This window comes from Vicugna pacos, chromosome X (genome assembly GCF_048564905.1).
Source record: "Vicugna pacos chromosome X, VicPac4, whole genome shotgun sequence".
NCBI classification, from domain to species: domain Eukaryota; kingdom Metazoa; phylum Chordata; class Mammalia; order Artiodactyla; family Camelidae; genus Vicugna; species Vicugna pacos.
The window spans coordinates 17,784,549-17,801,921 of NC_133023.1; the positions used below are offsets into that span (position 1 = coordinate 17,784,549).

Here is a 17,373-nt window from a genome sequence, read left to right on the forward strand (position 1 = left end):
ATGTACATCTGTTACATTATTATAGCACAATTATGAATTGGATTGCACCTGAAACTGGTAATGGAAGCTTGACTTAAAAACCAATAGATAAATAAGATTATACTGTATAGCACAGGGAAATATGTACAACATCTTGTGGTAGCTCACAGAGAAAAAAAGTGACAATGAATATATGTATGCTCATGTATAACTGAAAAATTGTGCTCTACGCTGGAATTTGACACAACATTGTAAAATGACTATAACTCAATAAAAAAAGTTAAAAAAATTTCCAAATAAGCTAAGAAACAAAAATGTCCTTCATAAAGTGTCCCCCAATTCCCTTGAAAGAGACAATTCCCAGGCCCCAAAAGATTCCTGTTCCAGGGCAGCTTAAATATTTGCTCTAATAAAGCAAAAACAAAACAAAAAAATACTGAAACCCACAAGATCCAATAAGGAGGGGGGGCAAGGGAATCAATAAAAAACAATGGCATTTCACTATCAAATAACTCCCGAAATCTAAGCATAGCAAATCTTGAATTAATAGGGCCTTCCGCTATTTTTCACTTAAAACTTGTACTAAATGTTTAAGTAGTCAACATCCATTTTATTACCTTCTATTCAGGACAGAGAGCTGTTGGGAGAACTGTGCTTTGAGAGTAAACAAATGGTAGAACACTAAGTTCTCATGACACTGAAGAAGACAAGCGCAGAGAGAAGCCCAGAGGAAGACACGCAGATGCACCATGGGCTAATGAGACAGCTTTACTATCTCACTCCCTAACAACTTGCATATAAATTTGAGTTGCTTTAATATCTAACGTTTTCAAATTATCACAAAATGCTGGCCTTTTTAGCTTGTATTCCAACCATAGTCCCATCGGTGTGCACACATCTGCTCGACACTGCAGTGATCACTCAGAGGCTGAGTTTCATTTCCTCATTTCTTTCTAAGGCTGTGTATAGCTTTCCTGACATTCTGTTTCCTTTCCCATATTAAACTCAGTGTGGACTTAAGGAGATTTTTAAACAGGAAAGAAAGCTTCCAAAGAAAATGTCAGAGAAATGAAAATAAAACTATGAGTGTTTATTCTTTAAAAGGGATTGCCAAAGGGCACTTTATATTAATACAGAACTTCCTATTCAAGAGCTAGTTTAAACAGGCTTGATAGAGACTAATTCCTTTAAAAATCACCAGTACAAAAATTAGTCTTGAGATTTCACTGGAAGACTATTTATGTAACTAATAGGGCAGGTGTATAGTTTATTCTATAATGTTACTTCCAAATTCCAATGTGAAATCCTGGATTTTAATTTTGAGATAGTTATTTATATTTTGTAAAGGAGTATTTTGATTTGAGATGCCAGGAGTGAAAAGTCTTCTATGATATAGAAGGTATGCTAGTATATGAACCCTAACTATTCCTTATCGAGCTGTGCCTGACAGGCACTTGGAGGAGATATGACTTGCTCTATGCCTTATCAGAGGAAAGAGAGAATGTTCCAGCAAACATGGGCAACATCTAAACATGGGCTGTGAGAAAAGACGAAAAATGACAGGTCCTTATAATTCCACAACCTCCTTCCCTCTGCTGCTCATCCGCCAGTCAACACAGAGGACATGGCCTATAACTGGCGCTGATCCCCAACATGCCATGGCTTCCACCCTTAACTGGGCCCAGATGGCTAGGGGACGGGCAGATACAGTACTGATAAAGGAAAGAATGAAGCCTACCTATGATGAAATAGCAAGAGGAGGCGGCTTGGTTATTTGTCTTTTGCTGGGAGCACAGCATGTTCCCTTTGAAACTAGTTTTCTTTATTTTTTAATTTTTAAAAATTTCTTTTTAATTATTTTTCCTTAACGGAAGCACTGGGGATTGAACCCAGGACCTCATGCATGCCAAGCACTCACTCTAGCACTGAGCTATATCCCCACCTCCAACCCCCAAATCTAGTTTTGATAAAATTATCAGATAATATGCAACACTTTCAGCAAACTGTAAAGCAATATAGTGGAAATTACGGTCTAAGACTGAGGTGGAATGCATTTTATGGTCATCACTTATTCAGACCTGCCGAAAATAACGAAATGCATAGACATTCTATTGCTCCTCCAATAAAGGCCACCAGAGAATCTAAGCTGAGGCATAAAGGAAAACAAACAGAAAAAGCAAGAGCAAGCAATATGGTTATCAAGAATTTTCTAAAATCCTAGAGAAACTACATATTTAAACCAAAAGGAAGATAATGAAAAAGATCTTTCTTACCTTTTGAAAGTTCTCCTTCCATAAATCTTCTACAACTATGTATCCTCGTAAACCCCAGTCATATAATTTCTCCCCACTAACCTTGAAAAAAATATATAAAAATTCATTATTATTCCATACATGACCGGTAAGGAAGATAATTTTTCATTTTCCTTTTTCCTGTTTCCAGAAGAACTGTATTTACACATATGACAACCACGACGACCACAGAAACCTTGGGACATACAAATTAAAAGTGTGCAATATAAGCAAATAAAAAGATAGTAAGAATGATAACGTAAGAAGAAAAAATAGTTTAGCCATACATAGTATTGTTCAAAATAATCTGCCATAAATTAAAGGTGTATATTTCAAACCTTCACAATTTCAAGGAAAAAATGTAGATAATAGCTGATATGGGAAATTCCTGAAAATAAGACAAGAAAGAAGGCTTCTACCTATCACATTTAGCACATAACAGACAACCAAGTAACATCTGCCAAAACGAAAATCAATCATTTACTTTAGGGGTTTAGGTTAAAAAAAAAACATAGGTGAACCTAGTAAAGATGCTCTCCGTTTTCCCAGGTCCCCCAAAACATAAAGTCTTTGAGTTTCTGCAGGGACTTTGCCTTCTGATCCAAAATCCTTTCTACAATACCCTGAGAGGCAGGCCCCAGGGTCAGAGAATATCTTGGGGTCAGGGAGCTCACTACCTTAAAATGCACTTGTCTACCTTTAAGTAGCTGGCTTTAATTGTCAGAAACTTTTCTTTTAAGCATTGAGCTTTCTTAAAAAAATACTTACAATAATTTGCATTCATTGGTCCTATTTATGACAATGTTGATTACTCCTTCATATGACAGTACTTCGAATTCATAAAAGTAGTTACTATTCTCTTTCTAATTTTTATAGTAATTTATCTATATATAGCATCTTAACTTACAAAGCACGTTCACATGATTTATCTCTATTCTATATAACAACTCTATGTGGTAAGTAAGCAAAAATTATAAGGAAATATTCAGAGTCCAAGTGACTAATCCAAGATCACAGTGCTAGTAAACCAAACATGCTGGTTTCTTATAAGTTATGTTCTTCCAGTTGCTCCAGCTGTTCTTAAAGTATGATATGATTCTCAGACCCATTGGTAGACAGATCAAGCATTTACCATGAATATGGCACTCTTCTCAGTATTTTAAATTTCTGAGAGAAAAATAACATATGTCATCACTTTAAGGGTTTTCTTACAGTACTTTTATCCAAACACCACTGAACAGAAAACAGAACATTAGCAATTAAGTGACTTGTTCAAGGTCATAGTATCCATTAAAAAAAGAGACAGAGACAGATAAAAAAGAAACTATAAAATAGGAACTAAACGACACTGAAACAGTATCAGAAATTCTCTTTCAATCACTGACATTTGATTTGTTTTATTGTAGCAATTTCAAGGAAAAAAATGTAGATCATTGCTGATCAAAGCAATGATCATAACATAAAATTTACCATTTTAACCATTTATAGGTGTACATTCAGTGGCATTAATTACATTCACAATGTTATACAATTATCACCACCATCTATTTCCAGAATTTGTTCATCATTCCAAACAGATCACTAATGTTTTATATCTAATGAAAATAGTTAATTGCTTTGTTCTGGCTTACCCTAGGTACAAAATAAAAGACAAAACTCCTTCCCACTGACTTAAAAATAAGTCAGAATACAACTTAGATTTGCATCCTATTAGCTTGATTGTGAATACAAAAAATCTTTTGCAACATATGCTGTGGCACATAAGATAAAAAAAGACTTCTCCTCAAAGGGCAGCTACATATGCTTCTCCACCAGCAGCCAAGCTCACCCTCCTCACCCAATCCATCTACTATCTAAACCGTAACAGACTGAGATGATGTTTGATTATTTTTACAATCTAGGGCAGGCAGACATGATTCAGTGTTCCAGAGCTGGGGCTGAAGCAGGCAGAGGAACAGTAACCATCTGCCTCACCCCTCGAAGACTGCTATAAACAACATCAAGCCCATGCTAGAAAGATCTTACTGGTATTTGCCCCCAAAGCCAACAATTTCCCACAGCTGGAGCCACTGGGCTCCCATCGACAACTGCTGTGCCATCCAAGGATCTAGGCTCAATCCTGTCACGAGGACTCCAGGGAGCTCAATGTCAGGTCAGTTTGGTTCAGGGCCCAATTCTGGTGACAGCACTGCTACTCTTCCCGGGACCAAGTCTCATTGTGATATGGCAATTCTGGCAACTGGGTCCCTGCCTCCATAAGCTGTCTAGGACCCCAAAACCTACAGTCTGCATTGGTCTCACCAGTTTTCCAAGGGACACGATGTGAAGAGTCCCACTATGTGCAGACACCACTGCCCTGAGGGAATCTAGTACATCGGTCATTCTCAAATATCATGGGCTTGCCAAAAATCCCCCAGAGGGCTTGCTAAAACACAAACTACTGACCCTAACCCTGAGTGTCTGAGTAGGTAGGTCTGGGATGGGGCCTGAAAATTTCCATTTCTAACAAGTTCCCTGGTGATCCTGATGCTGCTGTTCCAGGGACTACACTCTTAAGAACTGCTGGTCCAGCTGTTATGGACTGAACTGTGTCCCCCAAATTTGTATGTTGAAGCCCTAACCCACCATGTGACTATATGTGGAGACAAGGCCTTTAAAAAGGTAATTAAGGTTAAATGAAGTCATAGGGTGGGGCTCTAATCCGATATAAATGGTGTCATTACAAGACAAGGATGATACACGAGGGATGTGTGTGCACAGTGACAAGGCTGTGTGAGAACACACTGAGAAGGTGGCCATCTGCAAACCAAGGAGAGAGGCCTCAGGAGAAACCAACCCTGCTGACACCTTGATCTTGGACTTTCAGTCTCCAGAACTGTGAGAAAACACACTTGTCATTTAAGCCTCACAGTCTGTGGTATTTTGTTACGGCAGCTCAAGCTGACTCAGGCATCGGCTTTACCCGTGTCCCTGACTCTGTGTTCTACTTGCCAGGATGCCATCAAGCTGAGGCCTGAAGGAAAACTACTGAAAGGAGCTGCCAAGTGACAGCCCTGAGAAGGGTGTTCCCAGCAGAGCAGACTGCACTCCCCGAAGTCCCCAGCAAGGATAGAGAGGCTGGCACCAGGATGAGGGAGAAGGCACAGAGGGCCAGAGCACAGGCCCGTGCCTGCAACTCCAAGGACCAGATATGCCCAAACTGAGAATGGCCCATAACTATCAGCTTTGGAATTTGAGTCTCTAGACTTCCATGTAATTATGGAAAAAAGGTATCTTAAATTTTCTTTGATTAATATTCAAATTAGCATGCGTTTTCTGAATACTGACATTGGAAGGAGAGCCAGAACTGAGGTACATAATGGAGAAAAACATTAAAATTTGCTATAGTTCATTCTGTACCAACAAATTTTAGTCTAGTGTGACAAATGCTGCAAAATAAAATAAGATTAAGCAGTAAACCCATACAGTATGAGAAACATCTTAGCTTACTGGGTCTAACTTACCTGGACAAATACAATGGCTTGTTGTGGGTAATAAAGAGAGGCAGCTAATCCCATGAAACCAGGTGGATACACCAGCTTCTTTATTTTTGAACCTATTAAATAAAAGGTTGTGGACACCATCAGATGTTTCATTATCCTTATCATCACAATTTGCTTTTGTACATCTAACACTAGAAAGACTTCTTTGATCCTAGATTGACAGAGAATGTGCCTAATATGCGCACCAGAAAGGGCCACTACATTTTCAAAGCTTTAGGGAGATATAATTCACACAACTCACCCATTTAAAGTGTACCATTCAATGGCTTTTCGTGTATTCAGAGTGCACAGCCATCACCACAATCAATTTTAGAATATTTTCATCATCCAAAAAGAAACCTCACATCCATTAGGAGTTACCCCCCAGTTCCTCCATCACCCCCAGCCCTAGGGAACCATTCTCACTGATATGTAGAATCTAAAAAAGTCAAATATATAAAAGCAGATAGTAGAAGGGTGGTTATCAGGAGCGGGGAGGTGGGGGAAACGGGGAGATGTTGGTCAAAGGTACAAAGTTGCAGCAATACAGGATGAATAAATCTAGAGATCTAATGTATGGCATGATGACTAGAGTTAGTAACACTGAACCCTGGACATTTACTAAGAGAGGAGATTCCAGGTGCTCTCACACACAAAAAAGGCAACTATGTGAAGATATATTAATTAGCTTGACTCCAGTAATCATTTCACTAGGTATATGTATGTCAAAACATCATGTTGTACACCTTACATATATATAAGTTTATTTAAAAATAAAATTAAAAGAAATGTTAGGCTGAAAAAGAAAGAAAAGAAACTCCCCCCGGAATGACTTTCTGAGCCCATCCTACTGCTGCCAGCATAGGGGATCATGTACCTGGAGGGGCCTGCAAACCACTGACCGCCGAGAAACATAACTACACTCCCACTCATCTTGCTTAGGGACACCCTCACCCCCGACGTTGTACCTCAGGCCCTTGTACCTCAGCACCCACGGGAAGAGATCTGCTGCTTGGTATGTGCACATGACTGTGTGTGCATGTGTACTTTTCAGAAAAAGAATTAAGGTTTTAAATTATTTTAATACTACTGAGCTCTCTCAGGAAAAGGAAAAAGAGAGAGGCACAAAGAAACAAACAAGCAAACAAAATACAAAGGATTAGGACCCACCCACCATAGTGGGTATCCTTATGCTGCTGTTCTGCCCAGGAGAGCACAGTCGCCAATCCTCCTCAGGATGGTCACCCCAGCGGATATGGGGAAGATAAACACTTGACAGTGTAAAACGCACGTACGGCACGGAGAGCCTTCTTTAAGCCTGTTCGACTCTTCCACGTGCTCTAACCACGGAGAGGAAGAAAGACGCTAATCTCACTTGATTCCACATTCCTGGCTCCTTAATTGCAGCCAACATTCCAACACCCTGGCCTTGGGATCTTCATAAATTCTAAACACTATCTAAACAAGACAGGAATGCTTTTCTGGACAGTTTTAAAGAAAGGAGGGGAAAGAAGTTTGGGGAAAAAAGCTGGTTCAACTATTGCCCAAGTTGATTAGTAAAAATAAACTCTAAATTTAATTCTTATATATTCTGCACAAGACAGGAGGAGGGCACAGAAACCACAATAAGAATTTATTCCACAGGTTGAGGGACTGGTACCAGGGCAGCTTTCCACCAGATTCTAAAAGAATGGTTAAGGCATCTACAGAAAAGGTTTTTAACATCAGAGAAATTGGGTACCAAACTAGTCTCTATAGTTATCTTTTATGGGGACCTGATTACAAGGTTCAGTCTCCCAGTTTTAGGAATTTTTGTGAAGTATGAATTTTATAATCAGTGAAACTTCAAGTAACTCATAATAATCTCATTATAGTGAAGTATTTTATCATCCTTTATTTCCTATAAACATTTTATAATCCAGCAGTGAAGTATAGAAATATTTTAAGTTAATATGTGTTAGTTTTTAATTTTAAGTGTTTTAAAAGTTTTTATATCATCACTGAATGAAGCTACATCAGGAAATTAATAAAATCTCTAGGAAATCACTGTTCTAGTTACTATGATTAATAGCCTGATCTTAATAGTGAAACAGAAACAATTTCTCAGGTGTGACAGATTTTGGTTAAAGAATGTTCACTCTTTCTGCACCAAAGGGCAATAGGAATTTGACCAAGTAAATGTGCCTATAAAGGGTAACTAATTTCTTTCTTTAACCAAGAGTATATAATTTCTTTCACTTTATTTTTAAAATAATTTCTATATATGCTTAAAACCAAATATACTGGAGAAAACAATCATGTCAATTACATACTAAGAAGGACATATCCAGGAACCAACTCAGTATTCTGAAAACTGGTAGATAAAAAGAAAGAACCAAATATCTATCTTATCTTTCTCTTATGAACTGTTAAAAAAACAAAACTGTACCTACCTCTAGCCAAAAGGAGTCCAATAATACCAGCAAAACCAATAACACCAAGTCTTGGAAAAAATCCAGGAGGTGCATTTTGGAGATATTCATAGCTGTCTACAATAGAATCAAAACGGTAAGTAGTTCCATAAATTGCTCATTAAAAATAAAACATGTAAATCAACCATATTCCAATTCAAAATAAAAATAAAAAGAACAAAATATCTAACATATACCTATTTTTTGCTTTCTGTTAATAGACTTTTTTCAACACATTCTTTTTATGCACATGTAAACATGATTTACTAGTCACAGAGAAAGTACCCAATTTTCAAAGTTTTTGGTCTAACAACATTCTGACAATAAAGTAATGTTAGATTACCTTCATATTCCTGAAGGCAATAGATCTGAATCAACTAGTCATACGGGGAGAAATACAAATACAGGGATCCCTTGCTTGTTACCCAAACCTAGAAACAGAATAAACTTGGATAAATCTTTAGATAGATCTGTCACTATCTGAAGCTTTGTTGCCTACGCTCTGAAACTCAGGAACCAAAAACATTAGATTCAGGAAAAAAAATGTATCCTTTGCCATGTGAATTCATTATTCAAACTCAAGAACAGAGTAAATCTGGATAATGAAGAAAACTTGTAGTGCAAGTATATGAGGGAAACAGACACTGTTGATAGGTAAAATAAATACAAATAAATGCAGCACGTGAGCCTATTTGCCATGCCTGAACATGCCTTATGACCTCATTCACATGATGCCTCCTACCCTCTCCCCTCCTCTCCTCTCCACTGAGCCAATGCCACCAAATAAGAGCCAGCTTAAGTCCTACCTCCTCAGAAAAGCCTTTCCTACACTCATCACTCCACACCTCTTTCTCTTCTTAAGTCCCATTATACTTATTCTCGGTACCACCATTCGGTACCTAATTGTACAGCCCTTGTGTTTAATTATTCAGGGGTGTATTTCACGTCTCCTCAAGAAGACTATCTGCCCCTTAATTGTGGACTGCTTAGACTTCTATGCCATTTTTCCTCCAGTGGTAAATAGTGGATGTTCACTCAACAGACATTTATTAAAAACACTGCTAGGAGTTAATGGACACTGAATTAATCAACAATGGATTTCAGGCAGGTCATGACTTGAAAAGCCTTCATGTCTCTCAGCCTCATCTTCAACACTCCCTATCTGCTTTCAGTTCCCGGACACCCAACGCTGAACCACCGCTCCGAGCCTTGGTCATGCCGTGCCCTCTGAGTGGAATGCTGCCCAAGTCTCACCCCCACGTTTTGTGTGGCTCTGTTCCTTCAAGACTCATCTCAGAACTCCTTCCCTGACTGCTCCCATGTCCTCAGTCTCTGTCAAACTAGTCTCGTTCCTATCTTTGATAGTGGTCCATGGCTACCTCTGTATTTCTCCTAGTACTGAATACTTTATTACATGCAGCTCAGTGGTTGTGACCACTCTCTTAACCAGCCTCTCTCTCTCTCTTCAATGCCTGCCATGATGGTGACTTAACAAATGTAAGTGGAACTGAACTTACTACTGAATACTCAGTAATTCTCTCCCCCAGATAATACCAGACATGTGCCAATTTTCCTGTTCTTGGGTTCTTCAGGAAATGAGGTCATTTTAAACACTACTATAGGGCTTGTGTTGTTTGCACTAATTCCTGTCTGGACTTTTACTTATTTTGCCTTTAACCTGATTTTAACTTTTCATCTTCTTGTCTGGGTCATTTGAGGCAGCTTTCCACTTCCCTTTGCCTACCAGCATGGTATTTTCAATTCTAGACATGCACACAGAGCAGCTGATAGAAGAACATCCAGATGCCTTGGTAAGCTGAGCCAAAGTGGGTAAATCACAAAGAAATGGGAAAGAAGACATGCTGGAAGACTGCAATGAGGCTGAAGCCCAGCTTCTAGTAACATGTCTTGGCTGTGACTGCTGGGAAATAGACTAGTTGCCTTGGCAGACAACAACGCAACTCATAATGGAATGTTTCTTCTTAAGAGTCTTTACAGTAACTACGAGTCCAAGAGAAGAAAAAAAAAAAAGACTCACATTGCAGATAATGTCTACTGCTATGACTCAATGGGAAATGAGAGGGGACAATGAAGCGACCACCTCAGTCACATATATAAATAAAAGATCAGGAGTTCTTTAGCTTCCTCAGGTAAAACATGAAGGTAAAAGTACCTGTCAGAGTTGTTACGGGGATTATACATAAATTAATATTTTTAAAGCACTTAGACTAGTTCCTGACACATAATAAGCACTAAATAAATATTTATAAAATTAAGATGTTAATTAACATACATGAATAATTTAAAGAACTGGTAAGCTACTAACATGTCTGTCTTCAAATGAAAAATTTATATGGTAGTTTTGTGGTATCTGCACATCAATACTCTATGACGATCTTCACAAAGAAATAAATTACACTCATGCTTATTTATTTTATACTGTCACGGAAACAAACAACTGTATAAACAAGAAGTTGACTGGCTGAGATGCCCAATAAGGGGAATGAAATATGATCTATGTCTATTAATTTACCAGTTCCTGAAACTAGTTAGAACAGACTACGAACCCACCCTATAAGTGTATGTGTTAAATGGATGTGAAAAACAATCAAAAGCAATTAAAAACAAAGGAAAAATGTAAGAACACTAATAATTATGTAATAAAGCCTTTCTCAGGTTTACCAGCCCAGTTCCTTCCTGCCTCTAAACTTCTGTGTTAATAGCCGTGCAAATGAGCTATCCTGATTCTGAAAACCTATTGATGAGTTAAAACATGCACCTGGAAATAGATTTAAAGACAGAAAATCCAGTAAATCCACACTTACTAGGCCAAAAATCCTAATGATCCTGAAGAGACTTACTTGAGTATTTGGGGACACTAGTTGTCTGTAATTGGATGAAAAAAACTGATCCTCTTTCCAGAAAAATCCAAATAGCTCTTAATTCTGCATATAATGTTAAGGAATTCACAGATCTCCTGGAGCCCATCCATGGAATCCCAGTTAAAGAGTTTAATGTCAAACAAACTGATTATGCTTAATTAAAAATCAACTTACCTAACCCCCATTGAACCAAATTTTGCATCTTGGGCTTAGTTTGGGAGTACATTTCCTAAAAAGATTAAAAAAATCAATGAATAGCATTTGCTGATTAGAAAGTAACAATAAATATATTTGTCTTTACTGAATAAATTATCATATTACTAACACTTTTTGAACAAAGGGATATACTGTCTATTGGGGTTTTCTGTGTTGTTTATTCTTTTGTAATTTCTCCTTCACCACAAACTCCTCAGCAGAACAGCTTATTATTGCCACAGGAAGCAAAGATTTCAAGTGAAGTGGTTTCAACAACCCAGCTGTTTTGGTCCTCTATTAAAATTGAAGAAAATGGACAAAAATCAATCCCCTTGAAAATTTAAGTGGAAATCCTCTCTATTTGAGATTAAATCTTTCATACTAAGTCTATTTCCTGATTTGCCTTGATTTTAGAGCCTATATCTGAAAACTGTCCATTTGAAGCAGGAATGACCAGCTTTAATGGGACAAAGGAGTCTATATGCAGGTTTGGAGAGACACAATCCTGAAGCAAATGAAGTGTTAACATTCTTTTAACAACAACAACAACAACAACAACAACAAAGGCTCTGTATAAGAACAACAGATGATCCTAAAGAAAAGAAGGAATCCACGTTCAAGAAGTCTACAGTAAGGCAAGGAAAAGAGATACATGGGTATCAGAAGGTAACAGAACCAGTTGTCACTTGGAAAAGGATTTGTTTTATTTAATTCAGTTCAAGTCAGAGCTAGTTACCCTAGTACTGTTAAAAATGGCCTTAAATATTAAATGCTGAATTTGGTGGAGGACATAAAGAACATTACAAAAACTGTATATGTCTCATTAAAATCCATTATTAATTTTTTCTGCCCATAAATAAAGAAAAACTGCAGATCAATGTCTAGAGTGACTGCCCACTTCTTTTGCTAGCATAATCTGTTTATCATGAAGAAAAATTAAATTAATTCTTAAAGAAAGAGACTAGAACTTGTAGGCTTTAAAAAGGAGCAAGGAATTAAAAATATTTTCATTTATCAAAACTTAAATCGGGGGTGGGGGGCATGGCTCAGTGGTAAAACATGTGCTTGGTATGCACAAGGTCCCGGGTTCAATCCCCAGTGCCTCTGTTAAGGGGGAAAAAAGACTTTAATCTATAGGAAAATGAAAACAGTATAATCACAAAGAAAGTGTTTTTATTTAGAAGTAGTACAAACAAATATGTAATAACTATTCTATCAGGTAAAGGAGTATTTTGCTGCACTGAGTGTCATACACAGACGACAAAGTAAAAAACAAAAATCAACCTTAGGTTGAAAGGTAAAAAGACAAAGAACTTTTATAATCCCCTTCCTCCAAAAACAAAGAGAAATAACAGTAGTCATATCTACATGACACAAAAATATTTGCAAATGTGCTGACCTTAACCACCAGCAGATGGTTTAAAAATCTTCTAGAACAAGAGAATAAAGTCTAAGTGAGTTACAACACATTATATATAAAGTCTTTAGGTATTTCATGACTCAGTAATACAGTTAAGATACTGAAGTATAATGGCCTAATTTACACTGCTGACAGAGTCTATGCTTATTATTTTCTTTCTAAATTGGTGAACAAAACTTCAGCACTGGCACAGATAGAGGAAATTAAAAATTTTAAAACAAGTTCTAGATGAAAATTAAGCTTATAAATCTCAAGCAAAATAAATCTAGACCACGCCACACTCATACTTTTACTCCGTCATCAACTTTTAAAATCAAAATCAAGTACGGCAAATACGTGTATCAAAGCCCACAAAAGCATTCTATAGACTGTAAACTTCGGTTTCAGATGCTAAAAATCACAGACATGCCTTCATGAACATAAGGACAAATGCCTGACCTAAAACCTAAGCAGTAGAAGTCAATCTGCATATGTAGTTCTTTGATCACTCAAGTATGTAATTCCACCCGTTTCTAGTTATCTACCCTCCTATTACAGCATTCAAAAAGCTCTGTACCCATTCCTGTTTAAAGTGGTAATGAGCTGTAGTATTTCTGTAGGGAGGGAAACTTTCTAATTTTGATATAAATGTTTACATCCAGCCCCATATCCTCCCCTGGTGGGCGATGTTTTCCTAGTTGTGACCAACAAGATAGGTACCAGTCCTCTGCTTTCTAGTCAAGATGCCACATGCTATTCAGTGAGAAGGAAATTCTCTCCGTGGCTGTGGCAAAAGTCACCAACAGGAAGCTAGGGCTCTCTGCTCCCCACCCTACCCCGCCCCCAGAGATGGCACTGATGAACATTTTTAAGTTGGGCACTCTTAAGGCAGGGCCCTTTATACTGCCTTTTTCTGAAAATAATCAGCCAATACAGACTTTTCACTACTGACTTCAACAGAAATGCACTCATTCCATTTTCAGAACAGCTGTACCTGACACCAATTTGTATATGGCTCACAATAATGTCGGAGATGGGAGATGCTTTCTTCAAGTTGGGTCCTTGGCTCTTCCACATATTTAGACTGCCCCTCAGGAACGGAGTAGAGTGAAAGCTGTATAGATTAAAAAACAAAACAAAAATCAAAAAGTGTACACAGGAATGAGATAACATAATCATTATCAAATTTGTAAGCATTGTATCTCTAATAATTCATGAATTACCGTGACCAAGGATTATGTGCACCTTGCTTCAGAGGATCTTGGCACCTTGCTTATTTCCTTAATCAATCAGGCCAAGAGAGCAGGACTATGAGGTGCCCTAGCCTCCCACCAACCTACTGGTAGCAGACAAAGCAGTCTTCCATGACCCGTTTTATATACTGGTATTTGATATTCCCCCTTAGATTTAGTTTGGAAGGATTCTATTACTCTAAAGGGTGAATGGGAGGAAGGGTAGGGAAAAAAGCTTGAGAGTAACTGAAAAGCATGTGACATAGTTCTAATGAGCAGTCTAGTGCTAACCAAAGCCGGAGAGGTTTGCTCCCAACACAGACTGGTGACACTTCACAGCCACCACTGGCTGCCTTCTTCACCCTCAAAAATACCACTGTCCCAAAGCCTGAGAAGAAGAGAGTAAAGGGCAAAGAAGTAAGGTATTTAGTTTTAGGTAAGCACCACATAAGTAACCATAGCCATGACTGGAGGTAGATCTTTATGACACTTACTCAAAGTCAAAAGAAATCAGATATCCAAAATAATCAGTGAGAAGTATAGACGAAAAAGAATGTCCACAATGGAGAGACAATTTCTTGTTTTCTTTACTTAGTATTTATTAAGCATCTACTTATGAGCCTCTAATCCAGCCAAGAAGCAGAATGAGCCCAGGTCTTTAATTTCCTATAGGAGAGGGAAAAACGCATATGTTTTCCTGGCTTGATAAGCAGTCTAGAATCGGGCAGATCACTTAGAAGTGAGTTGTGCTTACAATCTACTAGGACACAGCAGATTCTCCACTAAAAAAATCTAGGAAATATTCCTTAATTATGCCCTTAGCTAAGTACCATTAATTAAAGTTTATCAATTGAAAAAGCCATAGTTTAGAGGCTTCCCACAAAGAAAAACAAACTATAAAAAAGTATCTTCAGAACTGATACTCAATGTGTATACTTCCTATAGTAACTAAATCAGACATTGAAAATATATCACAACATGTTACCTCATTAACTTTCACAGAAGCCTTGTGAGGTGAGTCCTTTTTTGGTGACGCATAGACTTTGAAGGTGAGCAGACTCAGGCTGGCCGGCCCCACAGACCTCTGAATTACCTGAAACACAGAAGCAATCTTAAGTCTTTTCTCAAGGCTACAAACTGAATGTACATAATGTGAGCACATTTGTGACCTCAGCCACTCCTGTACTGAAAGGCTTATTGCACTTTATGAGAAATAAATGTATTCTTGAAGTCTTATGGGAATCAGAACCTAAAAAACATGTTCTCACGAACTTAAAGTTTCAGGTCACCTTTATTCTAATTCCTAAAAGACAGTAGTTCCTGAGGTTTTTCTACTTAGCCTTTCAAGTGAAATAAAAGATACACACACACAATCATCAATAACAACAAGGGAAGGAGTTTTAAACGATCCCACCTAGTGATTCCCTGAACAGAGTGAAGATTCTTCCTGTAATTCTACTAATCAAACTTTCAGCTCTCCCTTTCCATTCCCATCCAGAGCTGGTCTCCCCTGATCTCAGTTCCCGAACTCGTCTCTTTCTGTGCTTTGCTCTCTCTGACTGGGTCACTCATGCCCATGGCTTCGACACAAAGCCAGTGACTCCCAGATATGCAGCTCCAGCGCAGAGTTTCCTCCCAAGCTCCCAACTCGCTTATCCTATTATTTCTGGACATTCCCACTTGGATGGGACACAGGGTCCCCAGACCAAACACACCAAAAACCAAGTCATCAGGATCCTGTCTGTGCCTCTGAGTCCACACTAGGCCTGATGGGTGGATGTGTGCTGTGGAATCATGAAAGCTTTTCAAAAAATAATACATTTTAAAAATGTATTACACAGCAGTTCACCACCTAGCATCTTTCCCTCAGATATGCCCCCTCTTCCTCTACTTCTCTCAGGAATGGTAATTCCATCCAGGACAACCCAATCAGAAACTCTGAGGTCATCTTCAGCACCACCCCCATCCCACTGGCCATTAAGTCCTGTTAATTCTGCCTACTAAATGGCCTCAAGTCACTCTCTCTTCTCTACGCCCTCCAGTACAATCTTCCCTTGGGCCCTTGCTTCTTTCCTGGATTGTTTCAACAGCTTAATTCATCAGGCTCTCTGATGACTTGAACCACCACACTGCGAAAGAATGATCTTTCTAAACTGCAAACCTGATTGTCTTCTATATCCTTATTTGAGATCTTTTGATACTTATTACCTAGGATTTTTGTGTGAGACAAACAAGGCTCATTTATGATCTGACCCCAACCACCTTCTTAACTTCATCTCTCTGTCCCTTTGCCTTTTCCCACAAAACTTGAACTCTCAATACTTCTCTCATGCTGCTTCCCAGAATCATGGGTTCTCACATGCTGCTTCCTCTGGCTAGAATGTTTTATATTTGCTTTGTCTTTCTATAGAACTACCAAAGAGCAGGGAGATTTACTGATTTTCTTTTCTCACTTATCCATTTGTTTATGTCTACCAAGTTCTCCCTACCAAGATGGAAGCCCTTTCAGGATGGGGCTGTGTCTTATCCTATATTTCTAGTGCCCTTAACTGTGCCTAGCACAAAAGAAATGCTCAATAACTGTTTATTGCCTAAGTGAATGGACAAAAGAGAGGAGAAAAATAAATGAGCTATTGACTTGCTCTAACTACTTAGGCATGATTCAGCACCACGGAAATCATATTACTAAGATTACAGTGCCTGTAATATGAAAGACTAGGCTATTCTGTAATCCTCACAAAACATATAATGCTGGATAAAACCTAAAAAGATCTGTTGAAATGTATGCCTGGAATCACACACCAAAAAAGGAAATTCCTGTATTGTAGAAGCAAATAAAAAGCTAGAAGCTATTTTTTTTTAAAGAGTGGCTATTACTTTAACTGGTTTAAAAATAATTCATTTTTTTGAATGAAGCATTAAGTGAAATACTTGAAAGGTATTATTTTCAAGGCAATATTGCCACTAATTTCTTTTGCTTCCAGAATAAAGGTTAGTGTAAGCCACTGCTGACAGTAAGGGTGGCCCCTGGAGAGGGCCTACGAGGCTGCTGGTATCTGGAAGTGCCAACTCAATGCTCTCTGCCCTCTGGGTCTGACCACAACTTACTGACAATGCTGCTTAAACTGGGGACTTTCCACTGAGCCAGCTGGCTGGCCCTGCCCCAACTGTGTTTCAGATTCCCTTCCTTACTGGCAATAGCTGGTGCCCCACCCCTTTTCCTACTCCATCATCCAAACATTTTGGGTTCATACTGTCCCCTATTTCATCCTCATTAGATATAATGCCGTGTGTTGACCATTTTAATTCTCAATTCCTGCTTTCAACCTTTAATCCTATCTACTTTTCACATATTTCATTTTTCATCTCACAGCCTTCTACTGTTTTTTAATTCAGATGTTCTTTTATGTTCTTAATGAATATT

The 17,373-nt window shown here is 38.3% G+C and overlaps 1 protein-coding gene and 1 non-coding gene across 2 annotated transcripts in view; one reads left to right on the plus strand and one right to left on the minus strand.

Annotated features, from left to right (window-relative positions):
- APOO (apolipoprotein O) overlaps positions 1–17,373 on the minus strand; it is a 45,184-nt gene that overhangs the window by 10,177 nt on the left and 17,634 nt on the right. Inside the window, exons 2-7 of the mRNA XM_006213006.4 lie at positions 14,935–15,042; positions 13,712–13,831; positions 11,298–11,352; positions 8,224–8,319; positions 5,774–5,865; positions 2,253–2,333 (exon numbers count right to left, since the gene is read on the minus strand). Of these exons, the coding sequence (XP_006213068.1) occupies positions 2,253–2,333; positions 5,774–5,865; positions 8,224–8,319; positions 11,298–11,352; positions 13,712–13,831; positions 14,935–15,042 (552 nt within the window). The remainder of the gene's footprint in view (positions 1–2,252; positions 2,334–5,773; positions 5,866–8,223; positions 8,320–11,297; positions 11,353–13,711; positions 13,832–14,934; positions 15,043–17,373) is intronic.
- On the plus strand, positions 12,354–12,425 carry TRNAT-GGU (transfer RNA threonine (anticodon GGU)). The gene has a single exon. It is a non-coding gene; the product is annotated as a tRNA-Thr (tRNA).